The sequence below is a fragment of the Mixophyes fleayi genome, chromosome 5, assembly GCF_038048845.1.
Source record: "Mixophyes fleayi isolate aMixFle1 chromosome 5, aMixFle1.hap1, whole genome shotgun sequence".
In the NCBI taxonomy this organism is placed as follows: Eukaryota; Metazoa; Chordata; class Amphibia; order Anura; family Limnodynastidae; genus Mixophyes; species Mixophyes fleayi.
Genome location: NC_134406.1, coordinates 173,364,338 through 173,388,860, shown reverse-complemented (window position 1 = coordinate 173,388,860; position 24,523 = coordinate 173,364,338). Strand labels below are relative to the sequence as shown.

Genomic DNA, 24,523 nt, shown 5'->3' with positions numbered 1-24,523 from the left:
TCAGTAATTGATGGAATGGGATACCGATTTTTGATAGTTATGGCGTTAAGTCCACGGAAATCTATGCAAGGACGTAATGACCCATCCTTCTTTTTTACGAAGAAAAACCCTGCTCCAGTGGGAGAGGTAGAAGGTCGAATAAATACTCGCTGGAGATTCTGTTTGATGTACTCAGATGTGGCTTGAGTTTCAGGTAACGAAAGTGGATACACACGACCCCTGGGAGGAGTCTTGCCAGGTTGAAGATCAATCGGACAGTCCCACGAACGATGAGGAGGAAGACGTTCAGACTGAATTTTATCAAATACATCGGCAAAAGAAGCATACTGAGAAGGAAGTCCCGGTGAACAAGGTGAAATGGAGGATTGCTGTATCTTGAGAGGAACGACTTGAGAGAGGCAACGATGATGACATTTAGGCCCCCAAGACGTAACTTGAGGAGTGTGCCAGTCAATCTGGGGAGAATGACGTTGAAGCCATGGAAGGCCTAATACAATCGGACTGGTAGTAACAGGAAGAATTAAAAATTAAATTTCTTCCTGGTGTAATACACCAATTTGAAGGGTTACTGGAGAAGTACTCTGGGTGATGAGACCATTAATAATGCATGATCCATCGATAGCAGTCACAGTAATAGGTATTTTCAAAGTAATCACTGGTAGGGACCATTGATTCACGAGGGATTTAGAAATAAAATTTCCTGCAGCTCCAGAGTCAATAAGTGCTTGGGACATGAAAGATTTGGTAGCAAAGGAAACCGTAACATCAAAAGCACACACTTTTAATTTCGTAGAACATGGAGAGGACTCCAGGGACCCTAACTTCACCTCTCCAGAACTGATTAGGGCCTGGCATTTCCCGATTTTTTAGGGCATGAATTGAGCATATGAGTAGAATCAGCACAATAGATACAAAGTCTATTTTTTACTCTTCGGTCCCTCTCCTCTGAAGTTAATTTGGAGCGACCTATCTCCATAGATATCACCGGAGATGAAACTTGGCGAACTTGAGGACTTGAGCGAAGAGGTGCTTTAAATGAAGTTGTTTTTTCAGACTCTCTTTCATGAAATCTCATGTCTACACGATGGCAAAGAGAAATCAAATCTTCTAGAGAAGTAGGTAATTCTTGAGTAGTCAGTGCATCTTTAATTTTCTCAGAAAGCCCCTGCCAGAAGGCGGCAATTAAGGCTTCAGTGTTCCACTGAAGTTCAGAGGCTAATATCCGAAATTGAATGACGTACTGGGCTACAGTACGAGAACCCTGACGTAGACGGAGGATGCTGGATGCAGCGGAAAGAACACGACCAGGTTCATCAAATACACTTCGAAACGTGGAAATAAATTTGGCACTATCTTGCAATAATGGATCATTTCTTTCCCACAGAGGGGAAGCCCATGCGAGAGCTTGTCCGGAAAACAAGGAAATGAGATAGGCCACTCTGGAACGATGAGTAGAGAAATTGTGAGGTTGAAGCTCAAAATGAACTGAGCATTGATTTAGAAAACCCCTGCATGTTTTGGGGTCTCCATCATATTTTGAAGGAGTAGGCAGGTGTAGTGTGGAAGCAGTAGACACCTGGGATGGCACTGGGGAAACAGAGGAAGGCACAGGAGCATCAACAGTAGCTGTGATATTTTGCGCAGACGTTCTTTGGGAGGCTAACGCCTGGCAACATTGCAGCAATTGTTGTTGGCGAACATCCTGTTGTTCAATACGGGTAACCAGATACTGCAGCATCTCTTTAGCTGTAGGTTCTGATCCTGGGTCTGTCATGGCCTGATCTTACTGTCACGGGCACTAGGAGTCTTTGCCCAGGATATCACCAGATGATGTTCTTACCAGAGTAATATAGCTGGTACTATGGTCCTCTGGTAGCAGGGTGACAACGGAACAGGAGAATCAGCAGATGGTGAGAGAATGCTCAAGGAAAGTCTATGACTAGCAGCAACTGGTAATGACTTAGATGGATGTACACGAGGAACCAGATGGACAAGGAAACGTGAGGAGAGTCAGTGGTCTGCGTACGGCAAGTTGTACCACTGCTATAGTGAGGAGGAATGTCCAGAAGTAGAGAGGAGGTAGTGAGAGTCAGTGGTCTGCGTATAGCAAGTTGTACCACTGTCTATAGTGAAGGAATGGATTCCAGGTGCAAGTAGGTAACGGGGAAGTCAGTGGTCTGCGTACAGCAAGTTGTACCACTGCTTATGTGAGAGGATACTTGAAACTGGTGCCAATGGGAAACAGGAGTCAGTGGTCTGCGTCAGCAAGTTGTACCACTGCTATATATATGTGAGGAGGGGCACGAGGAGATGAATGTAATGCAGAGGATACACGGGGCACACGGAACTTGATCCCACGATGATATCCACAATACAATAATAACTGACAAGCGCTGCTTGATGTATACGAAGTCACTATTGCGATCCAGGTAATAGGAAACAAAGTCAATAGTAACAATAGCTTCAGTAGATAGAAGACTCCGGAGATGAACACAACACAGTCCAGACGGATATGCAATACAATAGCAAAGTCAATGGAAAGTATGCATACCGCGGTTCAGGAGAGCAGGCTGTCAAGGAGACGTGCAGGGATACCTGAACGGCTGAACGCCGGCAGGAGGAGAGACCACTGGAGGATGGAAGCGGTAATCAGGTTGGTGCAGCGCACGGAAGGTAACCGGTAATCAACGGAGCAATACTCAGGAAGAAGTAGTAAGTAAAACTGGCAACATGATGAACACGGGAGAGTTGAGGCGGTCTGGAATCCGGCAGAGTAACGGAGGCAGCGGAGGGAAGGTACGCTGAACACAGGAGAGTAGAGGCGGTCTGGAATCCGGCAGTAGTAGTGAAGGCAGCGGAAGGGAGACACGCTGAACACAGGAGAGTAGAGACGGTCTGGAATCCGGCAGCAGTAGCAGATAGGAATCAGTGGAGAGCTGACACGATGAACACAGGAGAGTTGAGACGGTCTGGAACCCGGCAGTAGTAACGGAGGCAGCGGAGAGCAGACACGCTGAACACAGTAGAGTTGAGGCGGACTGGAATCCGGCAGCAGTAGCAGATAGGAATCAGCTGAGTGCAGACACGATGAACACAGGAGAGTTGAAGTGGTCTGGAAACCACAATCGTAGTAGACAGGAATCAGCTGGAGCTGAATACACGAGGAAACACAGGAACACCTTTAGAGGCTCATGGGGAATGAGACTCCAAGATCAGGCAACCAGGTAATGATCACAGGTGGTTTAAATAGGGAGGGTTGCCTGATCATCCAATCAATTAAAAGCAACAGGTACTGAAGGTTTCATAAGGGCTGCACATGCGCAGACCCTCAGGATGGCGGACGGCCACGGTTCCTGAACACAGGAGAAATGGCACTCACAGTCCGGTGAGTGACACTTCACCAATTGGGCGATCTACTGTTTGTGGTATCAGGCCCCTCACTACCAATCTTTCACTATATGTTAATTTTTATATATTAGGGTCACGTTGTCCCTAAAGGTCCCACATCATGGATACCACTCATATGTTAAAAGGATTAAAAGACATTGTGTGGAACACACAATATATTTTTCTGACAATGAATGTACAAGCTCTCTACACCAATAAACCCATACATATATATGCATAGATTGAAGCTGTCAGAGAATATCTTAACATTGATGGGGTATCTCGGAGAGACAACGCAACTTTATTTTAGATTCCATCACTTTTATTCTCACACGCACTTATATTTTATTCAATTTAGGTTTCTATCTCCAGAATCCCGGGACGGCCATGGGCATCAAGTTTGCCCCCAGTTTTTTTCATTTGTATATGGGCCATTTCAAACAGAGGTACATCTGGGATGGCACATATGGGGCGAACTTGTATTTAGACACAAATTTAACGCCTTCAACACAATTTTCCGAACAAATTTAAAAAATCATAAACAAAAATTATTATTAAGATCACATTTTTGTGCTCCTCAATTTCTGATAGACCTAATACATTCTTTCAAAAGAATAAAAACCTTAACATTTTATTGGCTTTTAGAGAATATCAGATGAATTCCAAAACATTAAGGAACAAAATCAAAGTTTTCTTGAAAAACTTCTTCACAAATTTAGGTGCAACAAAACAAGATGTACCAAAGTATACACACATGATGAATGAACTTAAGAATGTTTCCTCTTCGATTTCAAAAGAGTTTTTTCCACATTTTGTAATTGTGATACATAATATGCACTTCAATGTTTCTGCCAGCTCCAATACCTTCGTAGGACTACTAGAGCCTTTAGGGTTAAGTTTATGGAGCATAGGAGGAACAACAATCTTACAAAAATAAAAAAAATTAACACATAGTTTATCAAAACATGTTGTAGAAATGCATAATGTGGATCCAACCATCATCATCAACAACATTTATTTATATAGCGCCAGCAAATTATGTAGCACTTAACAATTGGAAACAAAAACAAAACAAAACAATACTGGGTAATACATACAGAGAGGTAAGAGGGCCCTGCTTGCAAGCTTACAATCTATGGGCTAACAGTTGCGGTCACAGAATTTATTAAACCAACCTTATGGGTGTTGATAGATTTCGGAAACTATGTAAGAGGGAATTTTTTTGGAATTTTAATGGACCCGAATGGTTAAATCAGGATTTCCCAAACCCAGTTCTCATAGCCCCCTAACAGTGCATGTTTTCCATATCTCCTTGCTGCAGCAAAGGTGTATTTATAACTGACTGACACATTGTAACAGATCCAGGTACAGGTTGTACTAATTATTTACCTTGTTACCTGGAAAAACTCTACTGGTAGGGGGGGCGTGAGGACTGAGTTTGAGAAACCCAGGTTTAAATGATACACTGGCATTCAGTTTTTAGATTTAAAATATGAATGAGTGTACGATGATTCAAAATGTGTATTATGATCAGCCTTTGATTTCTTTTCTAAAATCAATTGGTTTGGGATTACTTTGAGGTCTGAATTTTACTAAGTTTTGTTTTTTTATTCATGTAAGCTATATTAGACTACATAGCTGAGTGGATTAAAGTGAGGGTATGGTAACTGATTGATTATGAGCTCAAATCCCCTACAAGGACACATCTTGAAGTAGCATATTTTTCTTTATTGTTTGCTTGTATTGGCATCAGGCTCCACCGCCTTCTTTGCTCTCTACATAACTACCACTGTTATTCCCCCCAAATTATAAAAACCTGAATGGCAAATGAAAATGTTCATTGCAACCTGACTCCAGTACAACTAAGGTGGTTAGGAGATTATAGCTCCCATTTTGATTGGAACAATAAACAGGACATCATATTAAGCGTGTTCCTAAAAGCCTAGAGATAGATTGAGTCTACCCTTTAAAAGGCACAGATTGTAAAAAAAAAAGCTTGTATTTCCACTTGCAAAGTTGAAGGTGGATGTATGAATTGTGTTTCATATACGATATGAGGGCATAGAATGTAATTTTCTCAAATTTAATTGATATGTCAACCGAAATCTCCAGCATACAGGTTGATAGGTTAAAAGCATTTTAACAGTCTGCTATTTTCCATGAGAAGGCAGCAGGAAAATAAATAATAATGTCTTCCCTATCCTCTCCATATCAATTGAGGGAATTATTTTTTTATTCCAATTGTGAGAACTTGTTCCTTTATATAAGAGAAGCTTTGAAAACAGTGCTAATAAAGATGATCAACAAGTGAGCATTTTTCCAAATTATGTAGATGCTATGACACTGGCAAAAGTTCTGGCACTACGTTTAAATCGATGATAACACACAGGGACCAATCTGATTTAATACCAGTAAGATCTTTACACAAATTAAAGATGATAACGCTGGTTTCACACTGACATCTTCAAAATATGTTGGTTAGTGAACTAATTTAGGAAATGATTAATTAAGTTAAGTGATTAACTGGTACAAATCAGTGGATACCAAAATAAATATTAGTTTGTTGTTTCCCTGTTAGCTCTATTGGAAAGATAAATTTAGGTAATTAAGTTCATAAATATAGAAATAAATCCCTTTGACTATATAAAACTGAATATAAATGTATAAAAGTTAAAATATCTATATGGTCAAAATTTCTATTTTCCATTATTGCTAAAAAAAACTTAGTAAAGATGCTCTTATTACCAAAACTATATTTTTTCCACACTCCCTAAACTCTTACTCATAATTTAGAATAATAATTTAATTAGAATAATTTGTCAATTTATTATCCAAATGATCTGGGAGAAGAGCACAGTTTAGCTAAAATACTTTGCAAAACACAACTTCTATGGCAGAATTAGCACTTCCTAACTTTAATTTATATTTCCTTGCTGCCAAATTCAGCACAGATACCACTGGTTACAGTCCCAAGCTGGGACCTCAGCAGTAACACTAGAAGCCCTAGTAATGCGCTCCTTGCCAACACATAAATACATAACTCTAATTGGAACCTTTTGCAGAGCGCAGGTGGACATCCATAAGTTAGTATGTGGCCTACATTATGCCACTCTTCAACCATAAGTGCTACTAAGGGTGAAGATGTGAAGGGACTGTCATGTCTGCGCCTGTAGCCATCCTTGTCTTTCCTACACGCTCTCCCCAAAAGCCTGTCCAAGTTTGACTTACAGAATATTCCTTTGTTTTTAGCTTTTACCATGGTAATACATCAAGATTAAAACCTTACTACATTTTTCTTTCATGTTTTGTTTTTACTTAGAACTACTACTTAGATTTTAAAGTGAATTTCAGTTTATACCTCTCCATTTCACATTTTTGAACCTCCCCCCCCCCAAAATGTTTTGCGCCCTAGGCTGCAGCCTAGTTGATAATCAGCTACTGCCTATGTTTATCAGCCCATACCGCACCCATCCCACCCTTCAAGTAGTAGGTGTCATTTGCATTCAGGCATGAATTACATGCAATTGCGTTCATTTGTCTGTTTCTGAGCATGCACAAAGCTATTTCACGCAGGATATAGCACCCAAATGGACTTACATCTGAAGATGAATCAGGCCCTCTGTGTGTAATGTTAAACAGAAATTAATTTTAATCCTAGACTATGTATTCTTGTTTTGAGGATCCAGTGATATCAAGATCTTCCCGTGTACATGTGATGTTTGCTTTGTTGTATGCACAGTCACATTTAGCAAACACTGGAACCATCCACCTAAACCATTTTGTTACCAATGAAAGTCATTATTAAATAAGGACAATTTTCACAAGATTATCATCATAATCAGCACCATTTATTTAAGATTGCATATATATAAGTTTATAACATACTGTACAATAATGTAATTTGCTTCTCTTCTGCTTAATACTTACATGTAAATGAGAGACAAAATTATTGATATAATTAATTTTCCTTTTTATGTTTTATGTTCATGAAAATGATCATATTAACCATTGTTTTGCTATTGCAATTAAAGAAAACATTATGAGCACTTCCCTTCCAATTAATGTTTTACAGGATCAAAGTTGTGTAAGTACTGTCCTAGCTAGTTTATACATAAGGATAGCTACACAATTCAGTGAATCAACCAGTAGTTGTTTTGGGTTGTCAAGGTGGAATCAACAAACTGACATTTTATAAATGTCATCAAACAGGTTTCATAATAGTTCATGTGAAAATATATTCAACAATTTAGCCTGGAACAAACCTACTTTGCTTACTGAGTGCTGTAGATTAATAGTAGATTGATTTAACAATACAAGGCAATGATTATTCTTCAAAATCAGACTCTTTTGTGTGCAAGATAATATGGGAAAAGTGCAGAAACTTGTTTTCTGCCCTCTTTTATCTAATGCGTGTTAATTTATAAAACTGGGTGCACTATATGATTCTGGCCAAGCATGTGATGAATGTACATCTCAGTGCCCGGACACAGACTCATTCTGTAGTAGGAGAGGTGGAGCTTAATACACTTAGAGATTTGACGAGGCAAAAAGGAGCCACTGAAATGGATTACTTTGATGGATAGAGGCATCAGTATGCATACCATGAACCAACCTGAGCCAGCTGCCTTAAGCAGCTGTTTTAGGGAAGTAAAGAGTGGGGAATTGAAAAAATGCAATTTGTGCAGCAAGAGTAAATTAGAGGTTCCTCTGTTCCTGAAAGATCTAATAACAGTTTAAATGACAATAATTCTCTTTTACAGATAACCCTACTCGCCTACAGGTGTTTATAATACTTTTGTACTATGATGAAAAGTGATCAATTTCAGGTTTTATCTTGAACGATTTTACACAATTGGTGTTATTTAAAATGCTGTGAAAAGCAGGACATTGTATTTCATGAAAATGTTGATTTTCTTTTGTTAAATGCATAGTCAGTCTTTGTGAAACATTTTGATTAATGTTAAATGGACCGCTAATGCCGTTGCGTATTTCAGTATTAGGAACTTAGCACTTATCTACTCCGTCCGAAACAAGCAATGTGAGTTCCAAATTCAAATGAACGGAAACGCTCTGCGAAAGCTTCCAGACAGCTGCCAAACACTATTTTAAAAAAAGGATTATGCAATTCCATAATCAATGGATGTTGTTGATGATGTTTGGAGTCACAAATAAGACTTGAAAGACTGCATCTGGCCCACTGGCTATCAGACAGCCTTGATATGGGAGATAATGTATCATTTAACAGCAAATAGGGTTAGGGAAACAGCGCTGCTCTGAAATGTTCGGTGTATATAGCTCCTAGTGTAGGAATGTGGGGGACAAATTTCAGAAATTTCCCCAAACAAAACTGTGCACACTAGTTGCATACGACAAATAGAGACATATGCATCTAGCATGCACCATAGCAGAAGTTTTGATAATGTATCCCTTTCTGTAAATGATCCTTTTCTGTAAAGGAGTACTGTAAGTCAGACTATATGACCATATAAATGGAGAAAGAACACTGAAAACAAGAATATGGCTTTAAAAATAACCAAGCAAATATTCAAGAAAATGACTCTAAAATTAAAAAAAAAATTTAACTTAAAACATTCAGATATACACTATATGGACAAAATATTTGGACACTTGGCCATTACACCAGCAGGACTGTAATGGCATTGTATTTAAATATATATTGTTTAATATGGAGTTGGTCCCCCTTTTGCAGTGATAACAGTTTCCACTCTTCTTGGAAGACTTTCCACAAGATGTTGGGAGTGTTTCTGTGGGAATTTGTGCCCATTCATTCTGTAGAGCATATATGAAGTCAGGCACTGATGTTGGACCTGGCTCACAATCTCCGTTCCAGTTCATCCCAAAGGTGTTCGATGGGGATGAGGTCAGGGCTCTGTGCGGGCCAGTCAAGTTATTCCACACCAAACTCATATTTGTAGTCCTTGCTTTGTGCACTGGGCACAGTCATGTTTGAATAGAAAAGGGCCTTCCACAAACTGTTGCCACAAAGTTGGTAGCAAAGCATTGTCCAAAATGATTTGGTATGCTGCAGCACTAAGATTGTCTTTCACTGGAGGAAAGGGACCTAGGCCAAACCCTGAAAAACAGCCCATCCAAACTTCACAGTTGGCAAAATGCAGTCAGACAGGTAATGGTCTCTCGGCTTCTGCCAAATGCAGACTTGCCCATCTGACTGCCAGAGAAGCATGATTTGTCACTCTACAGAACACGTTTCCACTGCTCCACAGTTCAGTGTCAGTGGGCTTTACACTGCTCCGTCCGACGCTTGGCATTGGTCTTGGTGATGTGAGGCTTGCATGCAGCTGCTTGGACATGGAAACCCATTCCATTAGGCTCTCGCCGAAAAAAATTTTGTGCTTACATTAATGCCACTGAAAGTTCGAAACTCTTCAGCTATGGAATCAGCAGAGCGTTGGCGACTTTTCCGTACCATGCGCCTTAGTAGTCGTTGACCCCGCTCTGTGATTTTACGTGGTCTTCCGCTTCTTGGCTGAGTTGCTTTTGTTTCTAAACGCTTCCACTTACTAATAATATCACTTACAGTTGCAGGGATGAAATTTCACGAACCATCTTAATGCAAAGGTGGCATCCTATCATAGTACCACGCTGGAAGTCACTGAGCTCATCAGAACCCCCCATTTGTATCATAAATATTTGCAAATGAAAACTGCATGGTTAGGTGCTTGATTTTATACACCTCTGGCAACAAGTCTGATTGAAACACCTCAATTCAATAATTAACAGGTGTGGCCAAATACTTTTGTCCATATAGTGTATATGTAGAAGTTTCAGGAGCTTGTCAGAATGAAAGATATTTGAGAAAGTTCTAAGAGTGAGGGGAGATTTTATGTCATGTCCACTAATCCCATTGAATGACATTGCAGCCAGGATCTTTTAACAGTAAATGGCTGAAAACAGCTGATTAAAATATTGTAAATACAAAATAAATATAAGTTCTGCCAAGGTATAGGAACACAAAGGCATCATTACCAAAGTAGCAGGGGGTGCAGCTACTATGGGACCAGCCTCTTCTGTCAAAGCCCCAAGTGTGCATGTGTTTTCTTTTGTCATTCTTTACAAGGCAGCCCTAACACAAATTTAGACAGGGCCCACAAATATCTCATTACGGCCCTGCATACATATATTTAAAACTGTTATAAGTAGATCTTTTATAGAAGGCTATAGGTTCCGGGTGTCCTTTACTTAAAGTTCTTCTGTTGTTTGTGCAGTACAAATATACATCTGTCAGTGAAGGCAAAACATACACCTAGATATAAAGTGGATCTCGCTAACTGTGTAGTGAAGTGGATAACATGCCAAATTACTTTATAATGATTCTTCTAACATTGCAACTCATCAATTATAAAGTTATGTTGCACAGAAATATGTATTATCCTCAAATATGTAAAATAATAGTTGTAGATAATCATATAAGCTGCTTTTCCCTTATTGACAACTGTACCCAATGTCTAGTCAGTTTTACTCTTTGAAACATACATTTTCTTTTCTTCAGGTGGCAATTCTCAGTATTTATTCTTTTATGTTATGCTTAAAAAAGTTAAAATAAATAAAAAAATATTATTTAAAATGCATAACTTTATTTTGATCATGCCTAATGATCTTTTCATGTTGCGTATGTGTGATGTTTTTCGTCTACCTTGTTTTTCACCTATGATGTATACAGATTCACTTGTCTAACAGTAAAGTGTCAGGTAAAGTTGTTTTGAAAATGTTGACAAGTAGTAGCATGGAAATTAAGAACTTGTGGTGCTTTGCTCCCTATCGGGACCAGTTGGGAGGTATGGTATGGGTACGCTCTACAAAAACAGTGTGTCCTCCACATAGTGAAACTACAAATAGTAATACTTATTAATTTGTAGGCTTCTATAGTTGAGCCGAACTGATAATTAACCACTTGATGCCAAGAGGAACTTTGCAATTTTGTGACAAGACACATTTTTGTTATATGCTTGTTAAACAACAATAAGTTTTTATTAGTACATTAAGAGTGTATTTTATATTGCTTTTTCATGATAGAGGGCTTTCTTTTTGCAGTATTTTTAAAAAATATTTTACTTTTCAGTATTACAAACTCTAAATTAGACAAAAAAGGAAAAAATAAACGGGCAAGGTAATCATATGATCACTAGGGTTACAGGACAGAAGTACGTAAAATAATTGATTGCTGATCATTTCTCTAGAGTCACTGGCCCTGTTTCAGGTGTGTGACAGCAAATAGCACATGCAGTTACCATTATTATGTGCCATGTGTTTACGGTGCATGTCTGGCCAGCGTAAATTGAGCAGACATTAATAGGTTAAAGACAAATGTATTATACTTTTTTTACATTTCTCTTAGATATGCTTAAGACACGACAGGGGAGTTACTAAAAGCACTGTGATCTACCTTTTCAATGTATGACATACTTTATAATGGGCTAACCAGAAGTATATTGGTGACATGCATGCATGCTATGAAAAAATTGTATATCTGAATAAACTGGGGCCTGATTCATTAAGGATCTTAACTTAAGAAACTTCTTATTTAAGTATCCTGGACAAAACCATGTTACAATGCAAGGGATGCAAACTAGAGATGGTCACTGACCCCCGTGTTTTGGTTTTGGATTCGGTTTTGGATCTGGATTACCGTCGTGTTTTGGTTTTGCAAAACCGCCATTGCGTGTTTTGGTTTTGGTTTTGGTTTTGTTTGGTTTTGTTTTGCTATTTTTTGGGAAAATCCATGTTTTTGGGCCTAAATTAACCCAATTTAGTGCTCCAACTGTTTTAGAGACAAGTAATCTAATTGTTGAGGTAATAAATCATCCAAAAAAACAGTTTAATTCTTCGTTGGTAGGCCTATTCTACACACAAAACAGATTGTCTTCCTCTCCATCTATGCATATTGGCAATGCAGCCATCGTCTTTGAATGTATATTACACCCTACACTTATAGTTAAATATGTAAAGAAATGGAAAAAGCCAGTTTGGTTTCTGTCTCTCAAGGCCCCCCTCCACTTGTATAAAATACCAAAAAATTCAGCCATTATAGACTGTACAATATTAATTGACATGGAGAAAGCCAGTTTGGTTTCTGTCTCTCAAGGCCCCCCTCCACTTGTATAAAATACCAAAAAATTCATCCATTATAGACTGTACAATATTAATTGACATGGAGAAAGCCAGTTTGGTTTCTGTCTCTCTAGGCCCCCCTCCACTTGTATAAAATACTAAAAAATTCAGCCATTATAGACTGTACAATATTAATTGACATGGAGAAAGACAGTTTGGGGTCACTCTGTCTCTCTAGGCCCCCCTCCACTTGTATAAAATACCAAAAAATTCAGCCATTATAGACTGTACAATATTAATTGACATGGAAAAAGCCAGTTTGGTTTCTGTCTCTCTAGGCCCCCCTCCACTTGTATAAAATACCCAAAAATTCAGCCATTATAGACTGTACAATATTATGAAAAATGGACAAAGCCAGTTTAGGGTCACTCTGTCTATGACACCCTACCCTTAAGGATAAATTGCCCTAACAGCAGCCTTTCAAGATGGTATGTGATATGGAAATGCCACAAGTCCCTTTCCTCTTTGGGGGTAGATTGCACCCTACACTTACATAGAAAGTTTTAAAAAGATGTTATCGGCATCATCTTCAGCTTAATCCTCACCCTCATCAGTGTGTACGTCATCATCACAGACTATCAATTCATCGCCGCTTGAATCCGCCATTAGAGAACAGTCAGTGCTTGGATGTCTTGGATGGTGAAGGCCTTCCTCGTGGAAGATGTAGTTCATTTTTATAAACATCATTTTCTCCACATTTTTGGGAAGTAACCTTCTACAGCGATCACTGACTAAGTTCCCTGCTGTGCTGAACACTCGTTCAGAGTACACACTGGAGGGTGGGCAGCTTAGGTATTGCAAAGCAAGTTTGTACATGGGTTTCCAAATGGCCTGCTTTTCTTCCCAGTAAGGAAAGGGACTGTCTGACATTTCCATATCAACTACCTCTTGAAAGTAATCCTCCACCATCCTTTGCATGTTTATACTCATATTGGATGGAGTTATGGGCAAAGTGACACATTTTTTTGAAAAATCCTTCAAACCAGCCCAGATGTTAAATTGTTCTGGTCTGCCCCCTGTGTCTTCCCTGCTTCTTTTTTGGAAATTTAATTTTTTACGAGCAACAGCTTGAGAAAGTGAAGGAGGACACGTCGTCAAGCCGAGGCCCAGTTCAGCGGCCAACTTGCTGAGCAATAGCTCCTTGCAAAAGTTCACATCTCGCTCATTTACAAGTAAAGACTCAATGTAGGTTTTAAACCTTGGATCAAGCACAGTGGCCAAAACGTACTGATCCGAGTTCAAGATCTTAATAACTCGAGGATCATTGTGAAGCGAATTAAGTACTTGATCGACAAGGCCAACATACTTTGCTGAATTGCTTGCTTTCAGCTCCTCCTTCATTTTCTCAAGCTGCTTTTCCAATAGTCTAATTAAAGGAATGACTTGGCTCAAACTAGCAGAGTCAGCACTGACCTCACATGTCACAACTTCAAATGGTTTCAGCACCTTGCACAGCACTGAAAGGATTCCCCACTGTGCAAGAGTGAAATACATCCCCCCTCCTTTCCCAATGTCATGACTTGTGCAATATGCTTGGATGGCTTTGCGCTGTTCCTCCATCCTCTGAAGCATGTACAGGGTGGAATTCCACCGAGTTACCACCTCTTGCTTAAGTTGGTGGCAGGGCAAGTTAAACTGCTCTTGGAGCTGCTGTAATCTCCTACATGCTGTGGCTGAATGCCTGAAATGGTCTGAAATTTTACGGGCCACCGAAAGCATCTCCTGCACCTCACGGTTATTTCGTAGGAAGCTCTGCACAACCAAGTTGATGGTGTGAGCAAAACAGGGAATATGTTGGAAATCACCCAGCTGTAATGCTCGCACTATATTGTTGGCGTTATCTGAAATGACATACCCTGGGGAGAGTCCGAGTGGTATAAGCCATGCATCAATCACATCTCTCAGTTTGCGTAACAAATTGTCAGCCGTATGCCTGTTAGTGAAGCCGGTGATACAAAGAGTGGCCTGCCTGTGACAAATGTTACGTAGTGGTGTACATGCTGCTGCTGTTCCTGCTGGTGAAGGTGAATGACCAACCCAGTGGGCTGTCACAGTCATATAGTCTTTGGTTTGGCCACTTCCACTTGTCCACATATCTGTGGTTAAGTGAACAGTGGGCAGAATGGCATTTTTCAGCGCAATCTCTACATTTTTACACACTTTTTGGTATAGTTGTGGAATAGCTTTACGGGAGAAATGGTGTCGCGATGGAATTCTGTAACGCGGACACAAAACCTCAATTAACTGTGAAAAACCAGCTGCGTTTATTGTGGAGATTGGACGCAGATCTAACACTAACCTTGCAGCCATGGCGTCTGTGATTCGCTTGGCGACTGGGTGACTGCTGTCATATTTGCTTCCCCTTGCAAATGATTGTTTCACAGTTAATTGCTGAAATGTAGGACTGCTCATTTTATTCACCTGCCTCTGGGATGACGATTCACCCCCAGCAGCAGCAACAGCAGCAGCAGGACTAACGCTTTCTTCAGAGGAATCAATAATAGTGCCGGAGTCATCCAGCCTTAAGTGGGATGCCGGGCTAACTCCGAGCGCTACTGAGGATATTGATGAGGATGGTGTGGTGGGTGTATTTTGTAGCCGTCGGTATGTCGGTGAGCGGAGGGTCTTAGCTGATGAGGGAGTGCTTGTATTCTTTTGGGAAGAACTTTCAGCTTTTCCCAACACTTTGCCATGAACTCTCGTTAAATGGCGTAACATAGACGAGGTTCCAAGATGGTTAAGGTCCCTCCCTCGACTGACTGTGGCTTCACATACACTACAAATGGCTATACAATTGTTGTCTGGATTTGGGTAGAAATAATTCCACACATAAGAAGTGGATTTTTTTGTTTTATGCCCAGGCATGACAATGGCCTTTTTCTTGTCACGTGCCAGAACTGCTGCCACTGGTGCAGGACTTACACAAACAACCTCATCCTCATCAACATCCTCATTAGCGCCCTCGTCGCCTACACAAATCTCCCCCTCATCCTCTTCTAATTCCAAAGTGGCATCCTCAATTTGGGTATCACCGGCTACACTCGGGCTATTAAGGCACACATCAGCAGAATGCTCACGATTAGACATCCCACTGTTGGATGGACTCTCCACAGGGATTGTTGTCATTTGTGAATCAGAGCAAATATTCTCCTGTAATGTCTCACTGTTATCTTGCAGCTCGGCTTTGACGCGTAACAGTAGTTGCGCACCAATTGTAGGCTGGGTAACTTTTTGGGATCTGCCACTAATAGCCAAAGGTGAAGGCCTCATTCTCTCTTTGCCACTGCGTGTGTAGAATGGCATGCTTGCAATTTTTTTTTTATCGTCACTTAACTTTTGCTCAGTTACACTTCTTTTTCGCTTCAATACAGTAAATTTTTTTTTGGTTTTTGTTTTTTGCACTAATTTGAAAACACTCTGTTGTTTGACATCGCCTTGGCCAGATGACGTACTGGGAACACTAACATCAGGACTGGTGACAGAACCTGGTTGCTCATTTAGATCATATGTGGACTGCTTTGAATCCATTCTGAGCGCAAACCACTGGGGAGTGCTAAAAATTATTTAGTAGATTCTGCTGACAGTTATGACTTTTGACAGCCAGAAATATTAATGCACAATTAGGGAGGACACCCCAAAAGCACTGAGGAGTGCTAAAAATTATTTAGTAGATTCTGCTGACAGTTATGACTTTTGACAGCCAGAAATATTAATGCACAATTAGGGAGGACACCCCAAAAGCACTGAGGAGTGCTAAAAATTATTTAGTAGATTCTGCTGACAGTTATGACTTTTGACAGCCAGAAATATTAATGCACAATTAGGGAGGACACCCCAAAAGCACTGAGGAGTGCTAAAAATTATTTAGTAGATTCTGCTGACAGTTATGACTTTTGACAGCCAGAAATATTAATGCACAATTAGGGAGGACACCCCAAAAGCACTGAGGAGTGCTAAAAATTATTTAGTAGATACTGCTGGCAGTTATGACTTTTGACAGCCAGAAATATTAATGCACAATTAGGGAGGACACCCCAAAAGCACTGAGGAGTGCTAAAAATTATTTAGTAGATACTGCTGACAGATATGACTTTTGACAGCCAGAAATATTAATGCACAATTAGGGAGGACACCCCAAAAACACTGAGGAGTGCTAAAAATTATTTAGTAGATACTGCTGACAGATATGACTTTTGACAGCCAGAAATATTAATGCACAATTAGGGAGGACACCCCAAAAACACTGAGGAGTGCTAAAAATTATTTAGTAGATACTGCTGACAGATATGACTTTTGACAGCCAGAAATATTAATGCACAATTATGGGGGACACCCCAAAAGCGCTGGGGAGTGCCAAATATGAAGAAAAAATAATAAACCTCTATCCTCCTCTCTGCACTAGCGATTTTGGTTAGAGCAATTGCAAGAACAATATTGTATTCTCTGTCCCTGCTCTAATTAGCCTATGACTACACCCTGCTCTCTCCCTCTGTCAAATGGCGATGGATTGCTGTGGAGGCGTGTATTTATAAAGTTGAAGTATCGCGAGAACCGAGTCCCGAAATCCGACAACGTCACAATGACGTTCGGCCTCGATTTGGATTCGGAATGGGCGGGAGAGTACCGAGCTGCTCAGCTCGGTACTCGGATACCCAAAGTTCGGGTGGGTTCGGTTCTCGGAGAACCGGACCCGCCCATCTCTATTAATTACTGACTGTTTTTTCATGTAGCACACAAATATCAACTTTAAATTTCAGTGTACAAATAAGCTATCAAGTATTTGTGTGCTACATGAAAAAACAGTCAGTATTTAACTTATGTGCAAAACAGAAAACTAGTTTGCACCCCTTGCATTGTAACATGGTTTTGTCCAAGAGACTGAAATAAGATACTTCTTCATTTAAGATCCTTAATGAATCAGGCACCTGGTTTGTAATTGTGCCGTTTTATGCTATTCTGTGTGTGAGGCTGTGAGCACAGGTATAGGATGCAATTAACTCTGCCCAGCTACAGACAGTAAAGTTGCAGAACTGCACCCTACAGCGGCTGTGTTGAGCTGCCTGAATCCGAAGTACAACACATGCAGTCTTGGATACTAGTATTTATTTCCTTGTACACAGATGCTGCTGATTATAGTAAACTTGGCATGTTTGGGTCGCAGTAACTGCAGACACAACGTCCCACTCCGCGTCTGTGTGTAGCTATGGCTCTCAGGCTCTCTCCTTCCCACCCATCCCCTTCAGCCCCAGTGATGCCACGCGTCACCACGGCGTGACGTCACAATGCGGAAACGGCCGCTGTCACAATACAACTAGACCCTCATCACCTGTATCATCATTATAACCAGCGAAGGCTGGGCTGTCAGCGGTGGCCGGTGTGTGTGCGAGCAGCCGGCGGGGATAACGCAATATGCGGCTGCCTGGTGCGCACAGCTGATTTGCGGTTGTTGCTGCTAGGTGATTGCAGGAGGCCGAGGAAAGATGTACCTAGGGGCGATCCGGCCAGCTCATCGGCTGCTGTGAACCCGTGCACGGCTGACCCTCCTATAGGACACTATACGCTTCCTCATTTCGGCATGTATTTTATGCATATACACGTTAGATCACGGTCTTGGCCTAATCCTTTGCAATGTTAGTGCATTGCTATTGGCAGGTAGAGTCAGTATTGTGTTTTGCTAACACTAAGGTGCATTACAGCCCATACCTATCTGCCCCTCTGGGAAATGTAACCGGTGGCACAGTGCACAAATCTTCTTTCCACTCATTAGAATATGTAAGTACATTCATAATGTGCTTTTTATTGTAATTATTTTGTAATGTAGCTACAATTCAGAGTATACAGAAGTCATTCAATATCTGTGTGCTAGATATAAGGCCTATTTCACACTGGCCTCAAGAATCCAGCTTTTATTAGTGTTTTTACCATTGGCAGGTAGAGTCAAAGTGAAACGCTTGTATCACCACCATACCTATTTACATGCTAGGTATAGGTAAAAGCATGTAAACGGGTATAGTGATGGAACAATTGTGTTCTAATAACCACATATCCACTTACACCTGTGAAGCAACTGCCATTTACACCTGTGAAGCAACGACAGTGTCTTTTAGACATTGCCTGCTCTAGTTACTTGTGTTCACTGCAAGGGGGTCAATGGTGTCATTCATTAACACACAAACACTCCTCTACAATTGCTTTTCCAGGATTTTCTTGTTTAAAGGCTCTTTTGGGTGGAATTCACAAAATATTACTAGATCCTGCAGTGATCAAGAAAGGCAGTTGTCGCCCCTGTCAACAGCATGTTGTCAACAGACATGTTGCCTCTATGAAAAAAGACTGTCTGGAAGGGGTGAGGACAGTCTCCCCAGATTGTAGCTGACTAAGAGGGACCTGCGTGATCAAGTGGATCACTGCAACTTGGGAAAGTAACATTTTGCATTTAAGGGTTACTTCTAGAACTATGCACAGAAACCTATACAATATGGGGCTGTCAAATTTCATAGGTAAGCTAGATGGTACAAATAATTGATCATGGTATTTTGCAATAGACAGTTCTGCTCTGGAGTACTTAAAACTGCAAAGTATAGATGGACTTGCTGTGTACAGTGCACCATGGTGAATGATACAGTGGAAATAAACTATATGCTTCATATATAAATGACAATTATCAGGTGTATGCTAATTATTTGATTCTTTTTTTTTTTTTCCAGTGACTCAGAGGGTCAGTTGACGGAACAGTCAGACGATCCTGACAACAACCAACCTAACACCATGGATCTAAAATTTAACAACTCAAGGAAGTATATATCCATCAGTATTCCTTCAAAGACAGACACAATGTCTCCCCACATAAAGTCTGTCGATGACATTCGGGTGCTTGGTATCAATCTTAGTCAGTTCCAGAAATCGGTGCAATTTTTCATTTGTGTTACTGGAGTTTTTGTTTTTTATTTAATATATGGATATTTACAGGTAATCATTTGAAGAAATTACTATGGTTTAACTCTTCTAAATTTGTATGTTCAGGGCTTAAATTGTATTTTCATGCAAATGTACTAATTCTGATCACGTTGCCAGAATAACAATCTTTATATCCACTGTCTTTGAGTACAGCCTTTGAGATTGGTGGTATTTTGTACCTGAGTTACTACACTAGGATTTACTTTTTACTGCCCAGAAGCAAATTTTAGATATATTTTTCAGCTTGCTTGTCACTAGGAATTTACTTAGTAACTAACGTCACAATGCAACATGAGAGGATTCTGCAGCCTAATGCGGTTTGAACACCGATTATTTTTTTTTCAACTCGCCGCTAATCGGCGAGTTTTCAGTGAAAAATTAAAATGGCAATGCCTTTAAAGGGGCATTGTTTTGCCTTTAAAGCCATTGCCGCTTTAAATTTTCACTGAAAACTCGCAGATTAGCGGCGAGTTGAAAAAAATCAGCAGTTGATACATTTACCCCCTTGTGTATTGATTGTGAGACTAGGATATGAACAAAATAGTTCTTGGCCCCCAGACATTACCTATGGACTCTCATTGATAGGGAAGGAGGCACATTCAGGAAAACATAGTTGCCACCTTTAATGATTATTATGCGAAATGTCATCTCTCTGGTGGCCTATTGTTACCCCAATGGTTACAAGGGGTCATATTAATACTGTAGAAGACACTCACGGACTGTTTGTCTAAATCACTCCTTTTCATCCCATGCTTCCTGCTTAAGTTTTAAATCGGCAATCCCATGAAAAATTGATTTGTGTTTATTTGTTTTTCAATATAAATCACCGTATTTACCATTTTCCTTGGTTTTGTTTCATTATGCTGTTATTAATGATTTATAATTTAACACAGTGTCATGGATTACCATGGTAACCACAGTCACATGCTACAGAGAGCAGAGATGGAATGCTCCTCTGAGCTCTGTCTGTTCTGTGCTGTAAAAAAAAAAAAAAGACAAAAACAAAAAAAAAACCTCCCTCCTATGCAGTCTGCATGCAAATTACATGAGCCTGTATGTGACTGACAGCCATACTTTGAGCCCTCCAGAGAGGTTTTTAAAAGGAGATACTTTTGTATGAGGACAACTAAGAAAAATAGCGAAAATGTTTTCTTTTTCTTTTTTTGTTTGCTTAAAAGGTACTTAACTTGCCATTTTAAGAACAAAAATAATAACCTTTCTATGTGGTATCGCTGCTTTAACTTAATACTCAAACTGAAGAGATGTCCACTTTTAGAAAAGGACTTTTCCATTACTTGTCCCTCCCAGGAACCCCTACTAGTCTTGGTATAAAGCACATCACTAACCTATCCTTCAGACTCCTCTCTTCTGCAACCTTTTTCTCATGTTCATGGCTGAGCAATGCCTAAGCTAGCATCTAGCTGGACTAGTGGTTTTGTCTACTTGTCACAGGGAGAATGCCACTATATAGGAACACCCACAGTGGTTATCACTTTTAAATGTCTGCTGAATAATATATGCTAATTGTCAGAATTAAGCCAACATAATCAAATACATTTATCAACAAGAACTTAAATTTTATCGCTATATTGTTATAAATATTATCCACTTGAAATGAGTTACTGCAGTTGCACTTCACATTTCTCAGTAATTTGACAGGCATAGATAATCCTCTTACCAGCTACAGCAAAATTAAATATTTTGTATCTTTTACTAATAACCAAGGTTATGTTTGTTTCTGTAGATATCTCACAAAAAAACTTGCTCATGTTTTTCTTTTACAGGAATTGATATTCTCAATAGAAGGTTTTAAACCATTTGGCTGGTACTTGACATTAGTGCAATTTGGATTTTACTCCATGTTTGGACTAATAGAATTACAGTTGACACAAGACAAACGCAGAAGGTATGTTAAGAACAAATGTATTTTGTTAATTTGCAGGTGTTTAGGATGGAACTATCATCACTATTTATTTATATAGCGCCACTAATTCCGCAGCGCTGTACAGATAACTCACTCGCATCAGTCCCTTCCTCATTGGGGCTTACAGTCTAAATTCCCTAACACACAAAGACTAGGGTCAATTTGTTAGCAGCCAATTAACCTACCAGTATGTTTTTGTAGTGTGGGAGGAAACCAGAGCACCCGGAGGAAGCCCACGCAAACACGGGGAGAACATACAAACTCCTCACAGATAAGGACATGGTTGGGAATTGAACTCATGACCCCAGTAATTATGAGTGCTTTATTGTATTTACTGTTAAACTTTAACTTGACTTCTCTTTTGTAGTACTTCCTTGGTACAAGTCTACTTAGACTTTATTTTAAAGCACCACTGAAACTTAAGCACTTTTTGGATCATTTAAAATAGCAAATGCTCGTAATAATATATATCTGTATATATAAATGTAAAGATTTACGGAGCTTAGCAGGACCAGAGATATTTGATAGGAAGCTGTGATCGCGTTGGGAGATATTTTCACGCATACAATAAACTTCCCTGTTGCTCATCTCATTGAAGGACAAAGTAGTTTAACATTTACCCACTTTTTGCAGAAAAATAGCTGAGCAATTAAATACACTGAGCTGCACAGCAAATGTGAATAGAATATCAAACATTAGCTCCGTACTCCACTACCGAAAGATGAAATTCCTCCCATGGTTAGGACTATGCCATGATAGGTTCTCATTTCATACGGGTCAAAAAGCTGATAATGCTGTCACTTCAGCTAATATGACGTCACTGTCCTTGCCCCTGTGTATAAACCCACCAATCCACACACAGTGCATTTATTCCACACACACCGCTCCTAACATTCAGAATCCCAAAAGCGGGACAAAATAAGCTCCACCCAGTGTGGTATGGACTACTATTCATGAGATTGCAGCCTATTACTTTGAGTAATCACTGTGTCTCTATTTCCTACTGAAATAATAGGTTGCATTCTATTGGCCAACATGCCTACCTGTATGTAGTTGACAAAACCACTGTAATCGGCTCTTCCTGGTCACCTTTCTTGCACCTTATCCTTAAAATCCTCTACTAAGATGTCATTAAGCCTGCAGAGGCAAGCAGTCGTTTACAAAGTCTCTCTGCATCAATGGCATAGTTGGAAAGCATCTGTAAATTTATGACTTGTCCATAAACAAACAAACATTTTTGCTTGTCATGAAGAATAAAAAAATAAATAAAATTCAACATCCTTTTGACACTAATAAATTGCATTTAACGTTCACCACAGTAATAGTTTTGCATCTGAGTTGGATTATGAGCCTCTTCTTTTTAATCTCTGACCCCATTGGGTTTCTAGCTGTTACCGCTAGTTATTTGTTTTAGAATAGCATAAATAATATGTTGTCTTTATTGCATCTGAATTAGTCATATATAGAATATTCAGAGTGTAAATTTATTATGTGGTATAAAATCACAAAAATATAGCACGGATAGTATAGTAGTTAAGGCAGTAGGAATCCGTAATTATGAACCAATACAGCGCGCTCAGAATGAATAATAATGCTAATAATAATTTTCTGGATGTGTATCCTGGACAGTGGCCCGTAGCCTTCTTGATATTCAGTGCTGAAAAGAGGGCAAACCGCCCAGGTAGAGAGAAATAGTGTAGTAGCAAAAAAGTAAGATTATGAGAACTGGACTTTTAATAAAATCCAGCTTACCTCTTTGACTCTTAGAAAAGGTTCCTATAAGCTGGTATAGTGGATTTCACAATGCATTCTCTAGTAATCAACAAGGCCCAAATGCCATTCATGTATAGTATAAAATGGTATTTTTATTTCATACATATTAAAACCTCTTGCATAGGTATAAAATAACTATGGCTTGTCTGGAGAAAAAATGATGTGGACAAAGGAGATACACACATATATACATATATATATATATATCTCATATATACTCATTATTTAGAAACATGGTATAGACCAATAAACAATATAATGTAGCCCTATTTGGGCTAGAACATGGTGGAGCTTTTTATTTTATTGGGGCTGTTTATTATATGCATAAGAAACATTATTTTTTTTGTTTTTTATGTTTTTCAGAATACCTGCAAAAACCTATATTATAATAGCTTTCCTCACTGTGGGGACAATGGGTCTTTCAAACACTTCCCTTGGTTATCTGAATTATCCTACTCAGGTTATTTTCAAATGCTGTAAACTGATCCCTGTCATGATTGGAGGAGTTTTTATTCAAGGTATGCAACCTTCTAGCCAGCTAAGGTGCGAGGGACTTACAGATGGAGCATGTTTTAGATCGGATGCCCTCCGAACTAGGCGCCACATGTTGTGCTTGGTTAATTGCACCTCCTTTTTTTTTTTTTTTTTTTTTTGTAACAAGGGCACCATCATGTGGTTAATATCGGTTTTCGCAATTGAACCTCTGAGTGACAAGCTCTTGGGCATTTATTTAACAAACATGATCCAACTGTATGATAGTCCATGGGGAGGTACTGAAATAACTATTTTTTTTTACTTATATGTAGTATTCGCTAATATTGAAATTCTATTATATTGTAATATTTCTATAGAACTATGCTATGTTTTATACTTTACTGTAATCAAGCTGTGACAGAAAAATTATTTCCAGTACTACAAATGACTGTCAGGAGATATTGAAAAATGCACTTAAAAGGAACTTTTACTGTGTATATATAGCTTGTTCTTTCTAGTTTGTGCTTTTCAACCATATCATTCTGTCTAATGTAGAGAGTACAGATGTGTTGTATCTCAGGGCAAATAACATAGGCACAAAAGTGAGAAAGAGATACCTGCCCATCACATCAAGTTGTCCAGCCACTACTGCCTGTAGATTGCAGTCCTCGGTGGACTTGTTTTCTCTCTGAAGGTGTGCAAAAGGAGGGTCCGCTAAGGTTTTGCTAACAAGGGGGGTGGGATTATATAAAAACTACTGCCACAAGGTGGTAAGCTCCATTAAGTGTTTTAATATCTCCTATTCATTTGGGAGCTGGCTGAAGCTTTTAATTCTTATGTCTGCAACTGCACTTCTTT

At 39.5% G+C, this 24,523-nt stretch overlaps 1 protein-coding gene across 3 annotated transcripts in view; it reads left to right on the top strand.

The window, feature by feature from the left end:
• Positions 1-24,523, top strand: part of SLC35B3 (solute carrier family 35 member B3) — a 62,590-nt gene that overhangs the window by 24,764 nt on the left and 13,303 nt on the right. Inside the window, exons 1-4 of one of the 3 annotated variants that reach the window (XM_075213047.1) lie at positions 17,809-18,110; positions 19,245-19,506; positions 21,279-21,400; positions 23,555-23,709. In XM_075213047.1, coding sequence (XP_075069148.1) covers positions 19,306-19,506; positions 21,279-21,400; positions 23,555-23,709 — 478 coding nt within the window. In that variant the 5' untranslated portion in view covers positions 17,809-18,110; positions 19,245-19,305. Of the gene's footprint in view, positions 1-17,808; positions 18,310-19,244; positions 19,507-21,278; positions 21,401-23,554; positions 23,710-24,523 lie in introns of those variants that run through there. The other 2 variants (XM_075213046.1, XM_075213045.1) reach the window with 2 other exon arrangements.